At 35.9% G+C, this 20,458-nt stretch overlaps 1 protein-coding gene across 6 annotated transcripts; it reads right to left on the bottom strand.

The window, feature by feature from the left end:
• Nucleotides 1–1,048: 1,048 nt before the first annotated feature.
• On the bottom strand, nt 1,049–19,911 carry LOC118040028 (uncharacterized). Of its 6 annotated transcripts, none has more exons than XM_035046896.2 (33): nt 19,658–19,910; nt 19,525–19,586; nt 19,331–19,423; nt 19,084–19,255; nt 18,771–18,886; nt 17,772–17,858; nt 17,555–17,671; nt 17,403–17,466; nt 17,142–17,284; nt 15,662–15,709; nt 15,518–15,586; nt 10,458–10,533; nt 9,111–9,241; nt 7,851–7,910; nt 7,671–7,740; nt 7,506–7,570; nt 7,368–7,429; nt 7,161–7,284; nt 7,027–7,084; nt 6,824–6,936; nt 6,115–6,192; nt 5,954–6,016; nt 5,711–5,806; nt 5,506–5,615; nt 4,692–4,881; nt 4,271–4,385; nt 3,000–3,109; nt 2,841–2,918; nt 2,139–2,201; nt 1,915–2,046; nt 1,674–1,730; nt 1,474–1,554; nt 1,049–1,368 (listed from the first exon to the last, which is right to left on the bottom strand). In XM_035046896.2, exons 1-33 carry the CDS (start codon nt 19,779–19,781, stop codon nt 1,318–1,320), a joined length of 3,078 nt encoding a protein of 1,025 aa, XP_034902787.1. In that variant the 5' UTR covers nt 19,782–19,910; the 3' UTR covers nt 1,049–1,317. The 6 variants fall into 6 exon arrangements, 3 of the variants coding, with proteins under 3 accessions (XP_034902787.1, XP_073266748.1, XP_073266749.1); XM_073410647.1 differs by having other exon boundaries at nt 1,049–1,390; XM_073410648.1 differs by lacking the exons at nt 1,049–1,368; nt 1,474–1,554; nt 1,674–1,730 and having other exon boundaries at nt 1,957–2,069; nt 19,658–19,911.
• Nucleotides 19,912–20,458: the final 547 nt, after the last annotated feature.

Raw genomic sequence — 20,458 nt, forward strand, 5'->3', positions numbered from 1 at the left:
AAAAGAAAAACAAATACAACTCTACTTTAAACTAACTTTGAACACACGTAGACACAATTTCTCATTCACTCAATATCTAACACTTAACACAATGACCAATGAAGCGCTTGCAGAATGTGCTGCGTGTTCAAGTGAAGTTGAAGAAGGAGAAGAAATTAGAAAGTAGAGATGTAAGCTTATCTTAAGGAGAAGAAATTAGAAAGTAGAGATGTAAGCTTATCTTTCATAAAGCATGCTGGGTCAGATAGCCTAGCTCTCGGCGACTTGCCGAGAATGTCTAGCTCCGCAGGGAACATCAATTCTCGATCAGCAAAAAACAGAAGCATTGCTGTTCAATTTCTGTTCTTTCACTTTTACTGATGGACGTGATGCATTGTGGCTTCAATGAATTATTGTTCGTAATGACGAAAATAGCTATTGAAAAGTCGCTTAAGAGGCAGAGTTTACTTTTTATTTAGAATATTATGTTCAATAACATGAAATGCTGATGCTATTTGATGAAAACTTCTCCAAGCATGAAATGATCATCAATCCCAGACACACAGCCTAACAGGTATTAGGTTAATTGTATTGTTAAACATGTCTTCCATCTCCATGCTGCATCGTCGGTCAATTTACCTGAGAGTGGAGTCCTCTCCCTCAGGAATCTCTGACGACAATAAACGTCACGTATTCTGGTCTTGGCCCAATACCGTAAGCTTGCATTTTTTTCGTAAAGGCATGTTTTGCGACAAGTATTACATGTTTTGCGAGTGTTCTAGTTTATCTCGGAAAATCTAGAAGAGGCAAGCATAACAATATGGTGCGATGTTTTTGTAAAGGCATATAATTCTATAATTTCAATGATTTTCATATATCTTAGTATCAAAATTATTATATATAAAAAAAACACATATCAATTTAATGCCTGTTCTATTCAAACGCATTTTGAACAGCACCTTTCAAATAAAGCCTAAACGTACCATCAAACAGGAGAGCGTTGAACAGAGACAGATAAGCATGCAAGTGCTGGCCAGCAGGGATAAGTTTCTGAAACAAAGAATCAAACTTTTCAAGAAAAGAAAAGTATATACATTAAAAATAAAGTGACACGTTAGCTTTACAAAGCAACTGGTGGAATTTTCTCAGTCAATGAAAAGAATCAACCCGAACGCCCCCAACCCAACAAAGAGGGGAAAAAAACAAAAAGCAAAGGAAAAAACAAAACTAGCACCCAATAATCAACCCTGGTGTGGTGGAAGCATGGCCTCATCAGCAGCTGTACTCAACTCTTTCAAACATAAGAAAACACCATCCTTGGAACCCCAAACACGCAGCTCAGCATCGTAGCAATGTCTGTATAGCATCACGTTGAGCCTGTGCCAAACTCTGCAATTTCAAACCAAAACAACTGGATTTTCAATTCCTTCCATGAATGCTAAAGCAAATTGTCGAGAATATGACTCAAATGCATGAACCGGAATGTAAGCCAACCTGGCAAAGATGATCAAATAGCTGTCTGTTGCTATGAACGAACTTTGCAAAGAAGTCCGCAAGATAATTTACCAAGTTAATCTGCTAGGAAATTTCAAGAAATTAAAGCTGTAACTGACACTTCAAATATTCAAAGAACTCGAAGAAAAGAAATTGAAACCCCCCCCCAAAAAAAAAAAAAAAAAAAAGCTGAAAATTACCCCATTGAGCTGATCGGAAACACTCAATAGATCATCATCATCCCAATCCTCTTCATTCTTGAATATCACAAAAATTTGGTCAGTATTGGATAAGTAAAAGAGAGAAGCAAATATAAAATAACATGATGTAAGGAAAATACAACGAAAGAATAGGAAATTTCTCATCAGAGAGAAGCAAATATAAAATAACATGATGTGAGGAAAATACAACGAAAGAAAAGGAAAAATTTCATCAATTCACCTCATTATATGCTTTTGCCATTGCTTCAAGTTGGCCATATGTAGTTCTGCCGAATGATGGAGCAGCAGCAGAGGACAGCAAACTATCATTAGACTCCGCCACCCCTCCTTGAATTTCTTCCCAGTCGCTCTCCTGCCACAACAGTTAGCTCAAACCTTAAAAGAGTCATTCCTTGCAGCCACGAGGACAATGACATTAAGGAAACCTGAAAATGATGCCCCTACCTCATCATCAGCCATTGCCTGTTCTTGGAATTCAATCACGGTGTCTGCCAGCAAAGCCAATATCTGCAGCAAACAGGACAAGGAAAGCGCCCAAGCATACCAATCAAACTTTGAACAGAAAAGTAAAATAGTACGCTCTTGGTTTAAATTTATTACCTAAGAAAATAAAAATACCACAAAATGCAACAAACCAATAGCTATAGTCAAGACCACGTTTTTTTTTCCTTTAAAACTATGTAATATATCCTTTACATATTGGTTAGAGAGTTTAATTTTTTTTAGACTTGAAAATAATATTTTTCTTTTGCACATGGGACATTATGGAAAGGAAGAAGAATTACATTATTCATATTTTTTTAAGGGTTAATCTGCTAGACGATGATAAAGCTAAAAGAGGATATCTGCAAAACTGGTCCTTTCGGAAAGAAGAAAAATTAGTGTGAAGGGAGGAGCTTGCTTTCTCAAAATCTTGTATAGAACATCACTACGAGTTAAATTGCAAAAACATAGCAAAGAACAGTAAATGTTTTTGCAGAAGCAACACCAATTGTGATTTATAAATGAATAGGAGTGTTAAGATATATGGTGAATGTGAGATAAAGAAAGCAATTGACCTCTGTTCACAAATAATTTTGAAATTCTTGCCAGTGGATAACTTTCTATCCAAAAGATTCAATGTCATCAATTTAGATTCATACGTACCTTTACAGGAAGAGGCACTAAAGTCCACTGATCAGGGGCCAATTTAGCTTTTGACCGAGTGGTAATTCCTGCAGCAGACTATTGATAAAAAGAGTAAGTTCTTAAAACAAGCATGCAACTCTAAACATGTGCATTCAGAGCTTAATGGTATGGATGAACCTTTAGATGTCCTAGCACATTAACTTTATTCAATTCAGCGTGCCCAGTGGATAGCAACAAGGCCAAAGCACTGGTTGTGACCTTAATTTGATAGGCCCCTTGAATCTCGCCTACATTCAATCAAAAAGTTGGGAGTTCAGAATCTGCTTGGAAAACAATGACAGAAACATTACAAATTAGTTGCAGACATTATGCTTTATCAAAAACAAAGACACAAGACATGTTTTATAATTAGTTCATCCAGATATAAATAAGTTGAATGCAAGATAATTGAACCCTCAGACATTGTAAATCAAGCACATTAAAATATTCAAAAGAGGACCTCAAAAAACAAAAAACCCACTAACCTGAACAACTAGCACATACAGGAAAAATATATGCAAAGGTAATGGCTACCATGCAGGTAGTGAAAAGTTTCACTATCCTTCCATTTATGATTTTATTCAAGCCTTCAGGTATTAAGTTCCTTCCAATCCTCTAATGATCTGGGAACTTAATAAATAAAATAGGAGAAAACAGCTTCTAATTCAAGAGATTGCTTGTACCCTAATCAGAGCTGATTTCAATAAATTTCAATCTTTTGTACATTACACAAACTAAGTATGTTGTTGTCTTCAAACCAAAGGGGAAGACAACCAGCAAAGTTTACTGGTAAAAAAAATTAGACAGGCAGCATAATCATTTTGTCATTCAAGGAAATTATAAACTGGAAGGAAAAGGCAAAAGATGGACATATAAAATCCAAGAAATGTTTCTTAATTAACACGAGATAATGATTCTACAATTTCCTTCTTGATCATAAAAATACTCGACAAGTGTTTTATGAGCATTAAACTTAATAGATAATGGCACCCAGCAATTGATTTTCCTCTAAATATGAAACTTGGGAAAGGATGGAATTCAGACAAACAACTTAGATGGACTCGTGAATACTACTTTGAGATTCGAACGATTAGGATCAGTACTCTTTTTGCTTAATCGATATTATTTAAATGAAATTCAGTAATTAAACTCAAAATAATCCTGCTTAAATATTATGATTCCATGAATCTATCAAATCAAATTCAACATTAATCTAGCCAAGGCAAGTAATGCACATGCAATATTTCAAACAGAAATTGATTAATTAAAAACTATCACTAGAAAACAATGACAGAAAGGACAGAATAAAAAAATTAAGTGTAGATTAGAAATGCGTGGCCAGGAGAATAGCATCATCACCTTAACATATCTGTAAAATAGGAGCACGAGTAATTGGGAAGCATACTTACCTTGCTTCTGAGTCCATTCTGACATCACATAAACAAAGGAGTTTTCATAGCCTTCAGCTGGTATACCAATCAGCATATCAATAAATTGTTCAACATGAGGAACACTCATGTGGACCTGTGTTTTAAACAAGCATAACGTTCTAAAGTCAATCCATGAAAACCAAATGAAGTGCCTGTGAAATCTTGGCCATAGCAGCTAATAAGAATGCAGCGGGTGTCAATAAAAGAGAATAGAACAATTCACAAACTTTCAAGCAAGGCAAATGATTGAAGCCCAATTTAGTAGTAAAATGATTGTCAGCTTAGCAAGAATGATTATTTGACAATATCTTTAATCATTGGCCTACTTGGCAACAGAAAGTCGACACCAAAGAGTTTGAGTTGACACAAACCGAAGTAATGAATATTGAAGGCCACGCACCAATCTAGCAAAAATAAGCAATAATGAACTTTTCAACCCCACTATTTGAGCTGACTGCATTCGACTAACAAGAGCAGTAACTAGATCTCGGATATGAATTGCCATTTGCAATGGTAGATGTAAAATAAGCTGCAAAATGTAACTCCCAACAAAAAGAGATCCAGAGCTTTCCAGACCAGGGTCGAGAAGCCTGCAGACCCAAGAATTTAATTAGCATTAAGAAACAAAATTGTACAGAAAGTTCATGATCTGCGAGAATCATTTTTGTCATAAAGTTCTACATGGTGTACCGTCAAGAAACCATGAAGTCACTGAGAAGAAAAATTACATGTACATTTTACAAAATTAGATGTCAATATTCCATTAATGGACCAGAAAAAAAATTAAATGTGCTAAGCAACCAGGCATCTCAGTTTAGGAAATCTGTTGTCCTATGCCAATCTGCTTTCATGATCGGCCTTATTATATATATAAAAAAATTATGCTTAATATGTTAAATCTAATTTTAAGATATTTTTTTGATTTCATCTAACTCACGGCAGAAAAGAACTTGTCTTGCATGAGCTTATCTCAGACTCCAATTTTTTTTTATATGTTGGAAAGAGCAGCTACACAACTTAGAAAGAGAACACAGAAGCAACAAGATCCCCGATAAGAATCAGCCCATCTTTTCCCTTCAGAACACACGAATCAAGGCATTGAGTACTTAGAATCTAACAAACTTAAACAACTGGTAAAAGTTAATGCAATTCCTCAAGGTTTCAGAAGAATAATAAACATAATAAATAAAAATATACAAAAAAATATAACCAACCTTGAAGCTGCATCAAGCAAACTTCTCATTGTGAACCCAGAATCAGCAGCCCAAGAAAGTATTTCTTCTCTCCCCCCGGATATAAATGAAGCCAGACATTGTGTGGCATTCTAGTCAATGATGCAGCAAAACTGAAGTCATTTCTACACTATCCATATACAATACAAGTATGAAAATTAAATACATGTCTCAGGAAAAAATAAACCTGCATTTCACTGTGATCATCACTTTGAAGGACTATTCGAATAACAGCATCAAAGCAAGTATCATATATGGCTTTTATGACATCACTTGGAGCATTCTGCATAATGCTACCACAAAATGAAATTAGCAGAGCATGCCTTGTGATGAAATGAGGGTTCAAAGATCAAAGAGAATGTTCAACGTAATAAGTGTGATGTGATAGATTTATAGATGCATAATATTATCTTCATCAGGATTGACTTGCCTTTAATAGCATAGTCACCAAATCAAGTGATCCGGCCACCAATCCATCAGGCTGCTGGTAAGGCTATAATGACCATGGAAAAGACATGAAAAACAAGTGCTTTAAATCACTATTGAAGAATTGCAACACAATTTAGTTTAACATAGCTTTTACAACCATACTTTATTTAATATTGGTCCAATATGCGGCAAAATTCGAGAAACCAATGGATGAATACCACCAGGAGCATTTTTCAAGGCCTGGACAAATTATTTGAAAGCATACAATTAGTTAAGCATTGCTAAACAGATAATTGAACTCAATACCATCAATCATCAAAGCCAAGGTAAAAGCCCCAAAAGATATCACCCCTAGCAAGATCAATTCAGAAAGTCAGAGGGGCACCACCACCTCTGGTACATTAAAACCTCGCAAGGACTTTAAAACTGTAAACTTTAAAGATATTTAGAATTCAGTTGATCAACTAGCTCACAGATCAAAAACAGAATGGGCCTACTCTCTCCCTTTTAATGTCCTTGGGACTTAAAATGGGCACTAGCATGGATAAAAATAGATACTAATAATTTCAATTTTTCCTCACCCGTGATCATATTTATATCTGTGCTTGCCTTTGGATATTAATTCATCAGGCTAACTCAGAATATCAAAAGGCATATAAATAATAAACCATACATTCACAAATTATGTTCAACAGTCAATCACATCCATGAAATGTGAATAATTGACAAATAAAATAGAAACAAAACAAGAAGAAAATATTGCACATAAACAATAAGCACATGTGAAGAAAGTGAATCAAGATACCCTGACAGCTGTAACACTTCTCCCTAATAAACTAAAAAATTAGGAGAAGAAATTTAATATCAATACCTCCAGAACCTCAATAGCATCAATACTGAGAAAAGGATCAGAAACATACAATGCCCATGTATTAAGAACTACAGGTGAGACAACAGACTCGAATGATACTGCTGCTTCACGAACTGCAATTTCACAACTACAGAAGCTGAGATTGCAGATAGGCAAGAAACTGGAAAGGCTTCAGAATAATTTACAATTATGTCCATACCCACCTGCCTTAATAGATGCTTGCAGTGTTTCAAGCACCAGGTGTAATGTTTCATCAGATGCCTAAGAAGCAGAATCAAACAGAACTAATAAATGTACATTCAGCAATAGTATTGAAGAAATCTTCTTGCAGCATTACCTGATGAAGAAGATCTGTGAGAGATGAAAACAAGCCCATCAGTTGAGGCTGAATATTTTCTTTGTTAGCTTCAGGCAGGAGTTGAGAAAGTGCCTGACAAGCACCCATCTTCACAGGTGGAGGCCTGCTAGGATAAACATTTGTCAAAAGATATTTATCACTCTTAAAAAGAAAGGTAAATTTTTTGAAGTAATCATGGATGCTTACACATTCATGCCAACTCCCTTGATAGCAGCATGGAGGAAATGCTCGAGAACTCCATGGCTGATCTGTATGATACTAAAAATTAATATTTTTTTAAAGGCAATGTAGACTTAGTAACACAAGGAAATATTGTATAATTACCACAGAGGAGAACTTAGCAACTGATGTAAAAATACGTGCATAAAGAAAGGGATATTCATGTACCCCTGCAAAACAAAATAAATGCACAAAAATTGTGCCTATAAATGAACAATCCGAACAAGTATTGGCACAAAATAAAACAGAAGAAAGAAAACAGATTTATACCTGTTCCAACATCTTTAGTGACAATCTGCTCTACAAGGTTTCCTAAATTCACACTGATCATCCCTGATGCCTATAAAATAAAGTGAACACTATGAAAAAATCATATGCTCCACATAAAACAAAAGTGGTTTCCAACCATGCTTATCAGAACACAACAATAAGTGATGTCAAATGAAATACCTCTGCATCAAGCAATTGGTCTGAGAGATCAGCCAAAGCAAAGAGGATAGACTCCCTTATCTACCAGATTTTACCATGTCAAGATGGATCAACAGAAAAGGTAAGATGACTGAAAAGAAAATACAGTTGAAATGATGAATAAAGTATTAGATTAAACTACAGAACAAAGTCTTCCACACAGATCATAAGCAGGCATGTGAAACTACATAGCAGAAAATATTTTGGAGCAAATCAGTTGACCAGATCAAACATTTGGATCCTGAGGAAGTCTCATGTGTGCACTTAAAGTGAAGAAAAAAGATCATGAAATTTCACTTCCCTAATACCAAGAGTTGAATAAAATAAAAGAGACCACACAGACTAATTCCAGAAACTTCACTGGAGATATGGATGACAAAATACAACAATTTGACAATACTGCCATCACAGGTGCAGTAAAATAGCTCACACCCTTATGCAGTAAATTTAAGGTTTATTACAGAGAGAATCAAAGAAATCATTTTCTCCAAAGGGAAAGTAATACAATAACACAAGAAACGCAAGTCAAGAAACAATCTTGAAAGATTAAATGAGTCGGAGCTGTACAGAGAGAATCAAAGAAATCATTTTCTCCAAAGGGAAAGTAATACAATAACACAAGAAACGCAAGTCAAGAAACAATCTTGAAAGATTAAAACTAAATTCAAGCACAAAATACTTCGCGAGGTGGTTTAGAACTATATATATATAAACAGATCATGAGAACCAATTCTCTGGAAGGACAATTTATTTGATAATCAATATTCAATGTTATTTGAATAAGAAAACCTTCAAAATCCAAATTTAAACACTAAATAATAAACAATATTCTCAAATAATGCTAAAATCACAACATTAAAATTCCTAACTATCAAATATTAGATCTGATTACTATCTTTTTTTCATTCCCTGACACAAAGGTTATGTAACACAACCACAGAACAGTCACATTGACGGTTCTGTGAAGTCTGGCCAACAGTTAGTTCTCCAACTGTTGCACTTACCTGGATTTTTTAATAGCAAAGTTATTTATAAAGCTACAAGCACAGCAGCTTAAATGACTGTTGTGATGAATTTGCAGAAGACTTAGAAATTTCATTCTAAATGCAAAGGAAAAATATTAAAAGGGAGAGATTCAGTGGAAGCAGAAGTGTTACAGCCCCAACTACAGGTCACTGGCCATAAATTGCAAATTGTACTATTCATGGAATACATACAAAGAAAGGCAAAACCTTTACTTACTCGCCACCAAGCTGCTGAACCAGCAGCCTTTTCTCGTTCAGACTCATTGAATCTCTCTCTCATGGCATCTATAATGGCATAAATTCCTTCACTGCCAAAAGAATTCACCACCTCCTCTAGCAAAAGTACACCTGCCGATAGCAATTTTAAGATGGTGAAGAGCATCAACAAAAACCTAATGATTTTTCATTCGTTAAGTGCCAGGGGTTGTTACTGGGACTCAAACTTAAGACCTGTCCCATCCCATACTTTATAGAAGCAAGTACCGCTGGGTTAAATACCCATTGGCAAAGCTCCATATTGGACTAAAATCCTCCATCTGTAGAAAAGTGGATGAAAACAGGAATAACTAAACTCCAGTAAAACCATTTGACATCGGTACTCATAACCCTTGCACACAATGTCAAAAAGGACAGCAAGTAAAAAATTGCACCGTTCACATAGTCAATCAACATGTAGAAATTAAAATATTTTCAACTATGAATCTTTCAGAATGGTAAATTACAGAAGGAAAAAAAATTAGCAGAGATCATTTTGATAGGGACGGTGACATTGAAATAAAGCAAAACGTATAAGCAGAAGCAGAAGAGATGCCACAATTGCATGTTATGGCACTCAGTGAAACACTCAAAACGAGAAGGAAGTGACAAATATATGTACTTCTATAAATTTCAAAACCATGTATAGAACATATGCATTGTTATAAATTTCAAAACATTTATAGATAACAGAACTTCTGTCAAAAGATAAGTTTATCCAAACACCTATTCAAATCCAAATTGACCCCCTGTTTGTATCTTCCTTCGTTTTGCCACTCAAAAGCTGTCCCATGCTTATGAGAGGTTAGGGATGGATCTCCTAAGTTCATCCAAAAAATACTTTTCAACAAAACCAAAAGCCAAACCAAACTCTTTCCACATGTTTGTTTGGTGTGGCTCAATGCAATGCTGAAGACAGAACATGTCAATCAAAACCCAAGAAAAATTAAGACCAGATTGCCTCAACACTCTAAGAGTCATTTTGCACCTTGCATATATTCCATCAATGTGTTTTCTCAACCAGTAGTTGCATTAACTGAGATCATGCTTTATCTGCGAGTGTAAATTTGGTAATAATTCTAAGAATCTTCATTACTATTTCTAAAGCTTCTTTAAATTGTCCAAAATTCCTTCTTTTAAAGCTGCTTTAAATTTGTCTGCAATTCCTTGATTACTGTTGTTTAATTGTTTCATTATTCCCCAAAATGAGCAATTAGATCAACATATTCAAATTCGTTACTAGATTGCACTTTTGCAACATAATTATCAGAAATACTAGTAGCAGGCAATTTGGTTAAAAACTACTTACCAGAAACACGACAGCTATAAGTAGCATCATCCTCATCAGCAACAAATTGGTTTGCATCCCTTGACCAAGTATGAACCTATATAATCCATATGTAGAACTGATGAGCAACAGGAAAAATAAACCTTAACAGGAAGGCATTTTTGATAGCACTAAAGGGTTTAGGTGTTAATAGAAAGCTAAAATCAAGCAGGCTGTAAATACTAGATAGAAAATCTCTCTTACCATGGATAGCTCCCTAGATATAACTTAACATATATAGCTTCCTAGAATTACTTTTTGTAATTACTGTGTACAAGACAATTTTCCCTATATAAATAAAAGGCTAGTCTCAATGAGAGGCAATTCAAACCAATCTGTTATGGTATCAGAGCCTCTCTCATAGAATTCTTAAATCTTAGTTTTTCTCGGTCATAACTTCATGAAAAAGTCAAATAATGTTTGTGTCAAATTTACTGGCAAAAATTATGTTGCTTGGGCATTTCAGTTGGAGATCTTTCTCAAGGGAAAGGAGTTATAGGGCCATATAGATGGCAACGATAAAAGAGACTTGGCTGTTGAGAGATCTGCTATTGCTAAGGCAGCATGGGCAACCAAAGATGCACAAATCATGTCCTAGATTCTCAGTTCTATGAAGCCACATCTTATCCTGTCTTTGCGTCCTCATAGATCAACAAAGGCTATGTGGGATCACCTCACACAAATCTATAACCAAAATAACAATGCTAGGCGTTTTTAGCTTGAGTTGGCTATCGCCAACTATACCCAATGAGATCTCTATATTCAAGATTACTATTCTGGATTTTTGACTCTGTGGAATGACTATTCTGATCTTGTTACAGCTAAGATTTCTGCATGAGTGTTAGCAGTGCAGCAAGTCCATAAGATCAGTTAATGAGACCAATTTATGATGAAATTGCGACCTGAATATAAACCAGTATGTGCCTCTCTAGTCAATCGTGATCCTGTTCCATCCTTGGATGCTTGTTTTGGAGAACTCTTACGTGAAGAACAACGTCTCCATACTTAGACCATTATAGAGCAGACAAGAGTTGCCCCAGTTGCTTATGTTGCTTACAGCAAAGGGAAGGGCCATGATACCAGCAAGACACAATGCTATAGTTGTAAGAAGTATGGCCATATTGCACCTCATTGTCCAAATAAGTTTTGCAACTATTGCAAACAGCCAGGACACATTATTAAGGAATGTTTTATTTGTCCTTCTGCTCCACAGACTCTTGTTGGCTCACCTATTTCACAGCCTCTAGCAAATTTATTAACTAGAGAGATGGTGCAAGAAATGATTGTGAGTGCTTTCTCCACACTTGGTCTTCAAGGTACTGGTTCTTCAACTCTTTCTTGGATCCTAGATTCGGGTGCTTCCAATCACATGACAAACTCCTTTGGTGGCTTAAGTAATATCCGAAAATATTGTGGATCCTCACATATTCAAACAGCTAATGGCAATGCTCTTCCCATTATAGCTGTTGGTGATATACCTCCTTTAAAAGATATTTTTGTCTCACCCAAGCTTGCTGTAAATCTAGCTTCTGTAGGTTAGTTTGTGAACAATAACTGTGATGTATACTTTTCTAAACATGGCTGTATTGTACAGGACCAGATGTCGGGACAGCTAATAGAGAAGGGGCCTAAGCACGGACATCTATTTTTCATCCAATTTCATGTTCCACACACCTTGGTTCCTTTGTCTGTTTTATCTCTTTTGTACTACACCTAAAGTGTCTAATGAAGTTTCACATAAGCATCTTGGTCATCCAAATCCTAAAATTCTCTCCCATTTGTTGAAATCTGGATTAATAAACAATAGATTGCATTCCTCTTCCAGTATGTTCCTTGATTGTATCACATGTAAGCTTGGCAAAAGTAAAGTGTTACCCTTTCCCTTTGAAGGCAACGGAGCCACAAATCTATTTAAGATAGTTCATAGTTATGTCTGGGGAATTAGTCACGCAAGATACAAATATTTTGTAACTTTTATAGATGACTACAGTCGTTATACATGGGTATATTTCTTGCGGAACAAATCAAAAGTTTTCTCCATGTTCAAACTATTCCCGGGACTTGTACACACTCAATTTTCTGCCACTGTTAAAATTCTTAGATCAGATTCGGGTGGGAAGTATATGTCTAATGATTTCCAATCTTTCTTGCAAACTAAAGGCATTATTTCTCAACGATCATGTTCCTATACTCCTCAACAAAATGGAATAGCGGAATGTAAGAATCGACATCTTTTAGATGTAGTTCGGACTTTGCTCATTGAAACCTCCATTCCTCCTAAGTTTTGGGTAGACACTCTCACTACTACAACTTATCTAATCAATCGTCTTCCTTCACAAATCTTAGGTCTAGAATCTCCATACTTTCGGCTTCATCACTGCCATCGTACATATACAAATCTTCACACCTTTAGGTGTGTATGTATTATGCATCTTCCTCCACCTCATAGAAATAAACTTTTTGCTCGATCCATTCGTTGTGCCTTTCTTGGGTATAGTGTCAATCAAAAAGGTTATCTTTGTTTTGATCTAAACACCAATCGAGTTCACATTTCCAGAAATGTTGTCTTCTTTGAAAATCAATGTTTCTTTCCCTTGTCTTCATCCTTGGCCACATCTCTTGCCTCTTTACCTTCCTTTAATGACACTTCTCATATACCCAGTGTTTAGGTTGATAGAATCAAGCCACATTTGGTGTACAGGTGTAGACTACCAGTGCTGCACCCTTCAGCTAATGTCTTGCCATCTGCTCCTCTGGCTCCTTCGTTGGATTCTGACGTAACTGATTTGCCTCCCTTACTGCCTCCTGTAAGGCGTATCTATACCCCCTGATAGGTTTGGGTTTAACCTATCCATGCCTCATATCTTTAATATAGCCCTCTCTGCCACTTTAAACTCTATTGATATTCCTACTAGTTATTCACAGGCAGCTAAAGTCATGCTTGCAGCAGGCCATTCAGGAAGAATTAAGTGCCCTTGATGCTAATCATACTTGGGAAATTGTTGATTGTCCTTCTGGTGTTACTTCTCTTGGATGTAGATGGGTCTATTCTGTTAAAATCAAGGCTAATGACAGCTTGGACAGACATAAAGCCCGCTTGGTGGCTCTTGGAAACCATCAGCAATATGGAGTCAATTATGAGGAGACCTTTGCTCCAGTGGCCAAAATGACTTTGATTTGGAAAATTTTGACCATCACAGCTTCTCAACATTGGTGTTTACATCAACTGGACATGAAGAATGCCTTCCTTTATGGTGATCTCAATGAAAATATCTATATGCGTCCACCAGCTGGCTTATTTTCCACTCCTACTTCTGCTATGTGTAAGTTGCGTCGCTCCTTGTATGGTCTCAAACAAGCACCTAGGGTGTGGTATGAGAAATTTGCCTCTACCCTTCTTGACTTTGATATTCTCTTATTGCAAAAGAGGCATCAATTTGCTCACATATACTGATTTAACTCTGATTGATCAACTAAAATAGCATTTGCAGAACTCCTTCCACATGAAAGATCTCGATAATCTAACATATTTTCTTAGTCTAGAGATTCATGCTGGTTCACATGGCATTTTTCCATCACAGCACAAGTATGCCATGGACTTAGTGGTTGCTGCTGGTCTCCAAGATTTGCCACCTCTTGATACTCTAATGGAAATTAATATCAAGCTACACACAGATAAGGGAGATTTATTACCGAACCTAACAGCATATCGTACACTTGTGGGTAGCTTAATCTATCTTACGAACACTAGACCTGATATCTCTTATGTTGTACAACAAGTTAGTCAGTTCATGGCCTCTCCCAAGCACCTTCATATGGCTGCTGTTAGAAGAATCATCTGCTATGTTCATGGCACTATTCGAAGAGGGCTTTGCTATCCTACTGGTACTTCTCTTGATTTAATTGCCCATGGTGATGCTGATTATGCTAGGTGTTCTGATACTTGACGTTCAACTACTAATTGGTGTATGTTTCTTGGCCCTGCACTTATTTCCTGGAAGAGCAAGAAACAGGATCGTGTCTCCAAGTCTTCTACTGAATCTGAGTACAGGGCAATGTCCCAGGCTTGTTCCGAAATATTTTGGCTACATGGGCTCCTTACCGAGCTTGGTTTTCAGCAGTGTACCCCTACTCCTCTTTATGCTAATAATACAAGTGTCATTCACATTACCGCTAATCCTATCTTCCATGTGCGCACCAAGCATGTTGAGGTGGATTGCCACTTCATTCGTGATGCATTTGAGGCTCGGATTATATCTCTTCCTCATGTGTCCAACAATCTTCGGGTGGCTAACATCTTCACCAAAACTCTCACAAGCCAGCGCCATCATTTTCTTGTGAACAAATTGATGCTTATGGACAAGCCCACATCAATTTGAGGGGGGATGTCAATAGAAAGCTAAAATCAAGTAGGTTGTAAATACTAGATAGGAAATCTCTCTTACCATAGATAGCTACCTGGATATAGCTTAACATATATAGCTTCCTAGAATTACTCTTTGTAATTACCATGTACAAGACAATTTTCCCTATATAAATAAAAGGCTAATCTCAATGAAAGGCAATTCAAACCAATATGTTATTAGGAGCCATGGTAAGTGGAAAGCCAGTGGTATCCCAGGTCATGGTTCAACTCTTGCCCTCAGATGGCCGCTACTCACCTTTCTTGTGGTACCATTTGAAAGGCCTATGGGTAAAGTAAAGGGCTGGCCTATTTGGTGCAAATTGGTGAGGAGGGATCTGGCACAGCTATCCTGAAGTAGTGGCAGGCTAGTTGTGGTGGCCCAAGGCCACACAAATGCCTCACTTCCTTGTATATATATATATATATATATATATATATATATATATATATATATATATATATATATATATATATATAAAAGTGTTTTGATTAAGAGTCTTTCCCTTGACAGGGAATAGACAAATCATGTTCTACCTAAACATCTGAATATATCTAAACAAATGCATTTATCCACAATCACCATTAAGTAACACAACAAAACAAGGACATATAACGGTAATATGTTATAGAAAATTACTTGTTGTTCTGTCATTTGCAGGAAAGCTAAAGTGTAATATGCCAACTCCTTGATGTTATTCTTAACTACCTGCATGAACCAGGTTTCATAAACATAATGTAGAAAAAAGACGGCACAAACAAAATCAAAGACTTTGAACGGCACCTTCATTAATTTTGCACTGCCCACAATGGTCAACAAAAACTCAAAAAGCTGCATATACAAAAGCACATGTAAGGAACCATCTATATGAAAAGCTAAAATAGAACATACATGCATGGTTCTGAGCATTTCAAAACAAAAGGTTCTTGATAACAAATTCCATTTGTTTCTATTGATAAATGATCAGTGGCCAAAGTCAGACATAAAACCTTCAAACAAAACATACTCAAAGTATTATACATGTAAAAACACATGCATCGTTTACTCAAAACCTACCCCTAGAAAACAGTATCTTTACCATCATTCCATGGCTACATAAAAATGCTTACCTTGGTGAAAAGAAAAGGAAAACAAGCCAATACATGTCAGGTCAGTATTGTAAATTTTGTGACTTCTTGATTGGGAACCCTAAAATATTCATACAATTTCCAGCATGACTGTCCAATATTCCATGACACAGTTATTTTCAGTTAATGCTATTGTTGTCATCAGATTAAAACAAGCAGTCATGTACAACTCTTTTCAGACAACATGCTTGATTAGCATGAACTTGAAGGCTGATTCATCATAATTTACTATCTATTTAACCAGATAACACAGTTTTTTCTGATTTATTAGCATAATAAATGGGAGAATTTACCCCCTTTTTCTGTTCTTTGACCAAACTTATACTAGCCTTTCCCAAGTGAATATTAACCCCAATAGATAATGTTTCCACGTTTTCACCCAAAACACAACCACCAAAAAACATATGATTAGATAAAAAAAATATTCTATTAGATTTAGGATGCATTGGGAGTTTGATGTTAAAACCCCGCAGGCTTTTTGATGGGGTATTCGAGCTATCGGTACAGCTACCTAACTAAAACTGACATACATCATTTATATTTTTATTGTTATATAAATTTATGTGATTTTGTTTTAGAAAGTATAATAAAAGACATGAATATATAATGTAGTAGTAGATATTGGTGTGATGATTTTTCCTTCTGTTGTTCATTAACATGTATAGTTACAAACAATTTACTTTTTATTGTCATTTTTTGTGGACATCTAGTTTTATAGTTAATGTATGATGAACATTTTAATTAGTTTACCAGGCATTTAGCAGGGAGGGTTAGAGTTTGGAATGGAACAGGCTTAGGATGCGGGTTTTTTATATAGACCTTGGTTCAGGTTAGGTATTTTCACAGGTACCGATCCTTTTTCCATCCCTACTCAAGGAGGCTAATTGGTGTGTAAAGAAGAAAATGGCAGTAAATAATATTATACTTTAACCTTTAACTGACAATTTGTGCAAAATCATTGACATGAATCACATTGCATGTGATCAATCAATCTATCCCGCAGCTGGTAACCTTAGGGCAATTTGAAACTTCATCATGCAAATTTTCATTGATATTTAACTTAAAGAGCATCTACATATATGTGTATATGCATGTGTACACATTATATAGTAATCTAGAAATGTTAATACGATTACCTGGATGACAAATGCATCAAGACTTTTCTCAGCACCATCAGAGTCATATCTATCTCCATAGGGATCTTCTGTACATTCAATTGATGACCGCATGTACACACTTAGAGATGTTACAAATGTTTGCCACAAGGGTCCAACTATCACTGCAATAACACAACATGGTTGTTGGATGGGAAAATGCAAAATAACAAATTAGCAAATGGCAGAACTTCAAAATAAATTAAAAGAAAGCTGCTTTGAACATAATAAATGAACATATACCCATGAATTCACTTTCAGTAAGGCTAGGGAAATTCTGAACAAACTGATTCAAGCACTTTAAAACCTAGTGAGCACGGAATTAATATCAGCCACTAACTCATTTCGAAAAACAAGGATAAAAACAAAGATTTAGATCAAAAGACTGAATTAACCTCCATTCTCAAGCTCCAATTATCAGGATCTTCAGGTTGCATAGGCGGTTCTAAGATAACAGAGAACTGATCCATCCATGGTTTAAGCATTGGTGTTATCAAGGCAATGATTTCTGTCTGAACATAAATGTATTAATCTTTCAATAAAAGATAGAGCAGGTTAAAAAAGATGACAATCTGAAGCAAGTGGAAACTATATCAGAAGTAAAAAACATACCTTATATACACCACTCATGATCCCGAGCACGGACACGCAAGAATAAACTATTGTAAGGGCTTTCGTACGCAAGTAGTTGTCGTAATTCTGCTTAAACAGGTTCTGACATAGTAAGTCCACAGGATGAACAGGAGTATGGTTTTGCCATCAAGAAAGCAACTTTAACAGATTGATACTGACTACTTTCCATACACAAAATTAGAGTCTACTCATATACCAAACTGCGATGCAGAATCCTGAAAATATCTATGAGAAATACAAGGAAGAAAAGAGATACATGGGTAATTTCAAATCATTTAAGAATGGATAATATCTCTCAAGAAAACCACAGTATGTCACTCATCACCCACTTATTCGCCATAGAAACCAGAAGTCATCAAGATTTCATCACAACATTTTCATTGTTGCTTTCAGGCCACGGAATTACACAAGTAATTTGTAGTCATACATGCAGAAGGAGTAACATCTCTCATGCAGCCATGGTATACCACTTGCTGCTTACTAATTTACCCTAGGAATCAGAATTCACCAAGATTTTAACAAAAAAAAATCAATTTTCCTTTCAGGCCACAAAATAATAAAGAATCCGGAGCACATAAGCATACACCAAAGAGCGCACCAAGCCACATAAGTCTAGCTAGTTTGACTCCAACACGTCCCATGAAGGTGCAATAGTAATGCATCACTGAAAACAGGGAACTTTTGTATGTTACTGTTTTTGGGAAACATAACACATGTTCATGTATTTCATGTAGGCATCAAAGGAATCTCCTGCCACTTTGGTCACCGTGATACTCTTTAAATTGCAATTCTCATGGTCCTGCTCTATTCTTTGGTCACTGGCATATATACTTAGCATGCACTGGCATGCCCACCTTTTCTTCGAACAAGTTCACATTTCCATTCATAAAAAATTCCCATTGGATAGCCAGCAAAAAACTAAAACCAATCAAATAATGCTTTTGAAAAAAGCTACAAAATATGAGAAGAACTCCTAACCTGAGGTGACGATACAATTGTAAGCAAGCATGGGAACAAAACTGGTACTAGTGTTGGCACAACTGTATCATCCAAATCCCCAGAGAGAAGAGCCAGACACCTTAGAGCTCCATGCACTACAAATTCCAACATCAAATGTCACCTTCATTCTCAAGTCAAATTGCAAAGAACTGGTCACTTGTTAAGATCTTCGAGGTCAGGATTCAATTTGAAAAGGAGAGCTTCGGGGTTTTTTTTTTCATAAATGTCTGCTTGGAATGTGTATGGTAATCGCAAATTAAAAAAACTACACACAACCATCCCAGAGACTTACCTCCGCTCACATTAGTTCGATCGTTAATCAACTTCAAAAGAAACGGCAATAAATCAGGCCAATTCTCAGGCCAGTCATAAACAGCAATCGAAGCAATAGCCATGCTAATTGCAGTACAAATTTTCCGATGAGAATCATCCAACGACGGTAAAAGTAGTATCCGTATAACTTCCTAATAACAGAACAATAAACTAGTAATTAGGCCTCAATTTATGAATTTCAAGATCTAAAAAAAGGCCATAACTACCTTCTCTTCAGTTGCAACAGCAGGCGGCTCGAAGGACTCCTCGCTTTCGTGCCAATGTTTCTTGATAAATTGCTTCAATAGCACGGCAGCTAGGTAATTATCTTGTTAATTCTCACCCAAAAAAATCAAATATAGGAACAAGAAGAATTTTAAAAAAATATATGAGAAAAAAATGGTTTCAAAAGAGAGGATATCTGACGCAATCCAAAAGGAAGTTCCTTGTTCGCAGCAACTTTTGATAATGCCACTCCAAAACCTGAAGAAAAAATGTTCGATTAGACTGGATTGATATCGGAGATTTAGAGGGGAGAAGAAGAGGGGAGTGACCTGGTTGAAGAGAGGCTTGGCGAAGAGAAACTTCAGCCAAGGAACGGATTTCCTGGTTAGGATCGAGAGTGGCATTCAGGCAATTGAGTAGCCATTCTTGATCTTGATCGATTAGGTTTGCCATTTTGTTTTATTTTTCAGCGAAAAAAGAAAACCTAATTCACCTGTTGAGAAATGAAGAGCAGAGTTTTCTTTTTCCCGCTCTCAAAAGGAGATTTTTGCGGTGAGGGTGAGTGAAGAGAGAGAGAATATTTTGTTTCCGGTTTGTATATATAGTAGTGGAGGTTATTTAGGGTTTCAGCTAGGTGGGCCTAAGGGAGTACGGTGAGTTGGGCTCTAGCTCCACCGCCAATTTGCTTGCTTCTTGTTTTAAACCAAATCCAAATATAAGCTGAGATATGATAATTGTTATTTTTATTGTTATTGGGAACATTTTCATGGCAGTTAATTTAATGGACACTGTTCATAAAATTAGAGCAGGTTACCTTCCCTGTTAATTTATGATAAATATAAATAAAAATTAATCATCTAATAAGTGTTTTAGTGCTAAGAATTTTAGGATCAAAAAATTTATTTTTTCTGTGGTTTTCAGTTCCTTATGATTACTAATATGATAGTTATTAAAGATTTAAATAATTATTATTTTTAAAATTTATAAAATTAATTAAGATATACATAACTAGACATATATATTATTAAAAAAAATAATAAATAATGACTTATAAGTGACAGCATAGTATGATCATTAGTGCCTAATCATTATCTTCATCTTCCATTACTGATTAGCCCTGAAATCCGTGT

Source organism: Populus alba, chromosome 8 (assembly GCF_005239225.2).
Source record: "Populus alba chromosome 8, ASM523922v2, whole genome shotgun sequence".
Classification (NCBI taxonomy): Eukaryota; Viridiplantae; Streptophyta; class Magnoliopsida; order Malpighiales; family Salicaceae; genus Populus; species Populus alba.

Bases quoted from the DNA above. Each gene is read 5' to 3' on its own strand.
- LOC118040028 (XM_035046896.2), bottom strand. From the start codon at position 19,781: ATGGCAAACCTAATCGATCAAGATCAAGAATGGCTACTCAATTGCCTG. The intron at 5,807-5,953 runs GCAAGTCAATCC...AGCATTATGCAG, and splicing joins TGGTGACTATGCTATTAAAG to AATGCTCCAAGTGATGTCAT. The intron at 3,110-4,270 runs GTAAGTATGCTT...GATTGAATGTAG, and splicing joins AGAATGGACTCAGAAGCAAG to GCGAGATTCAAGGGGCCTAT.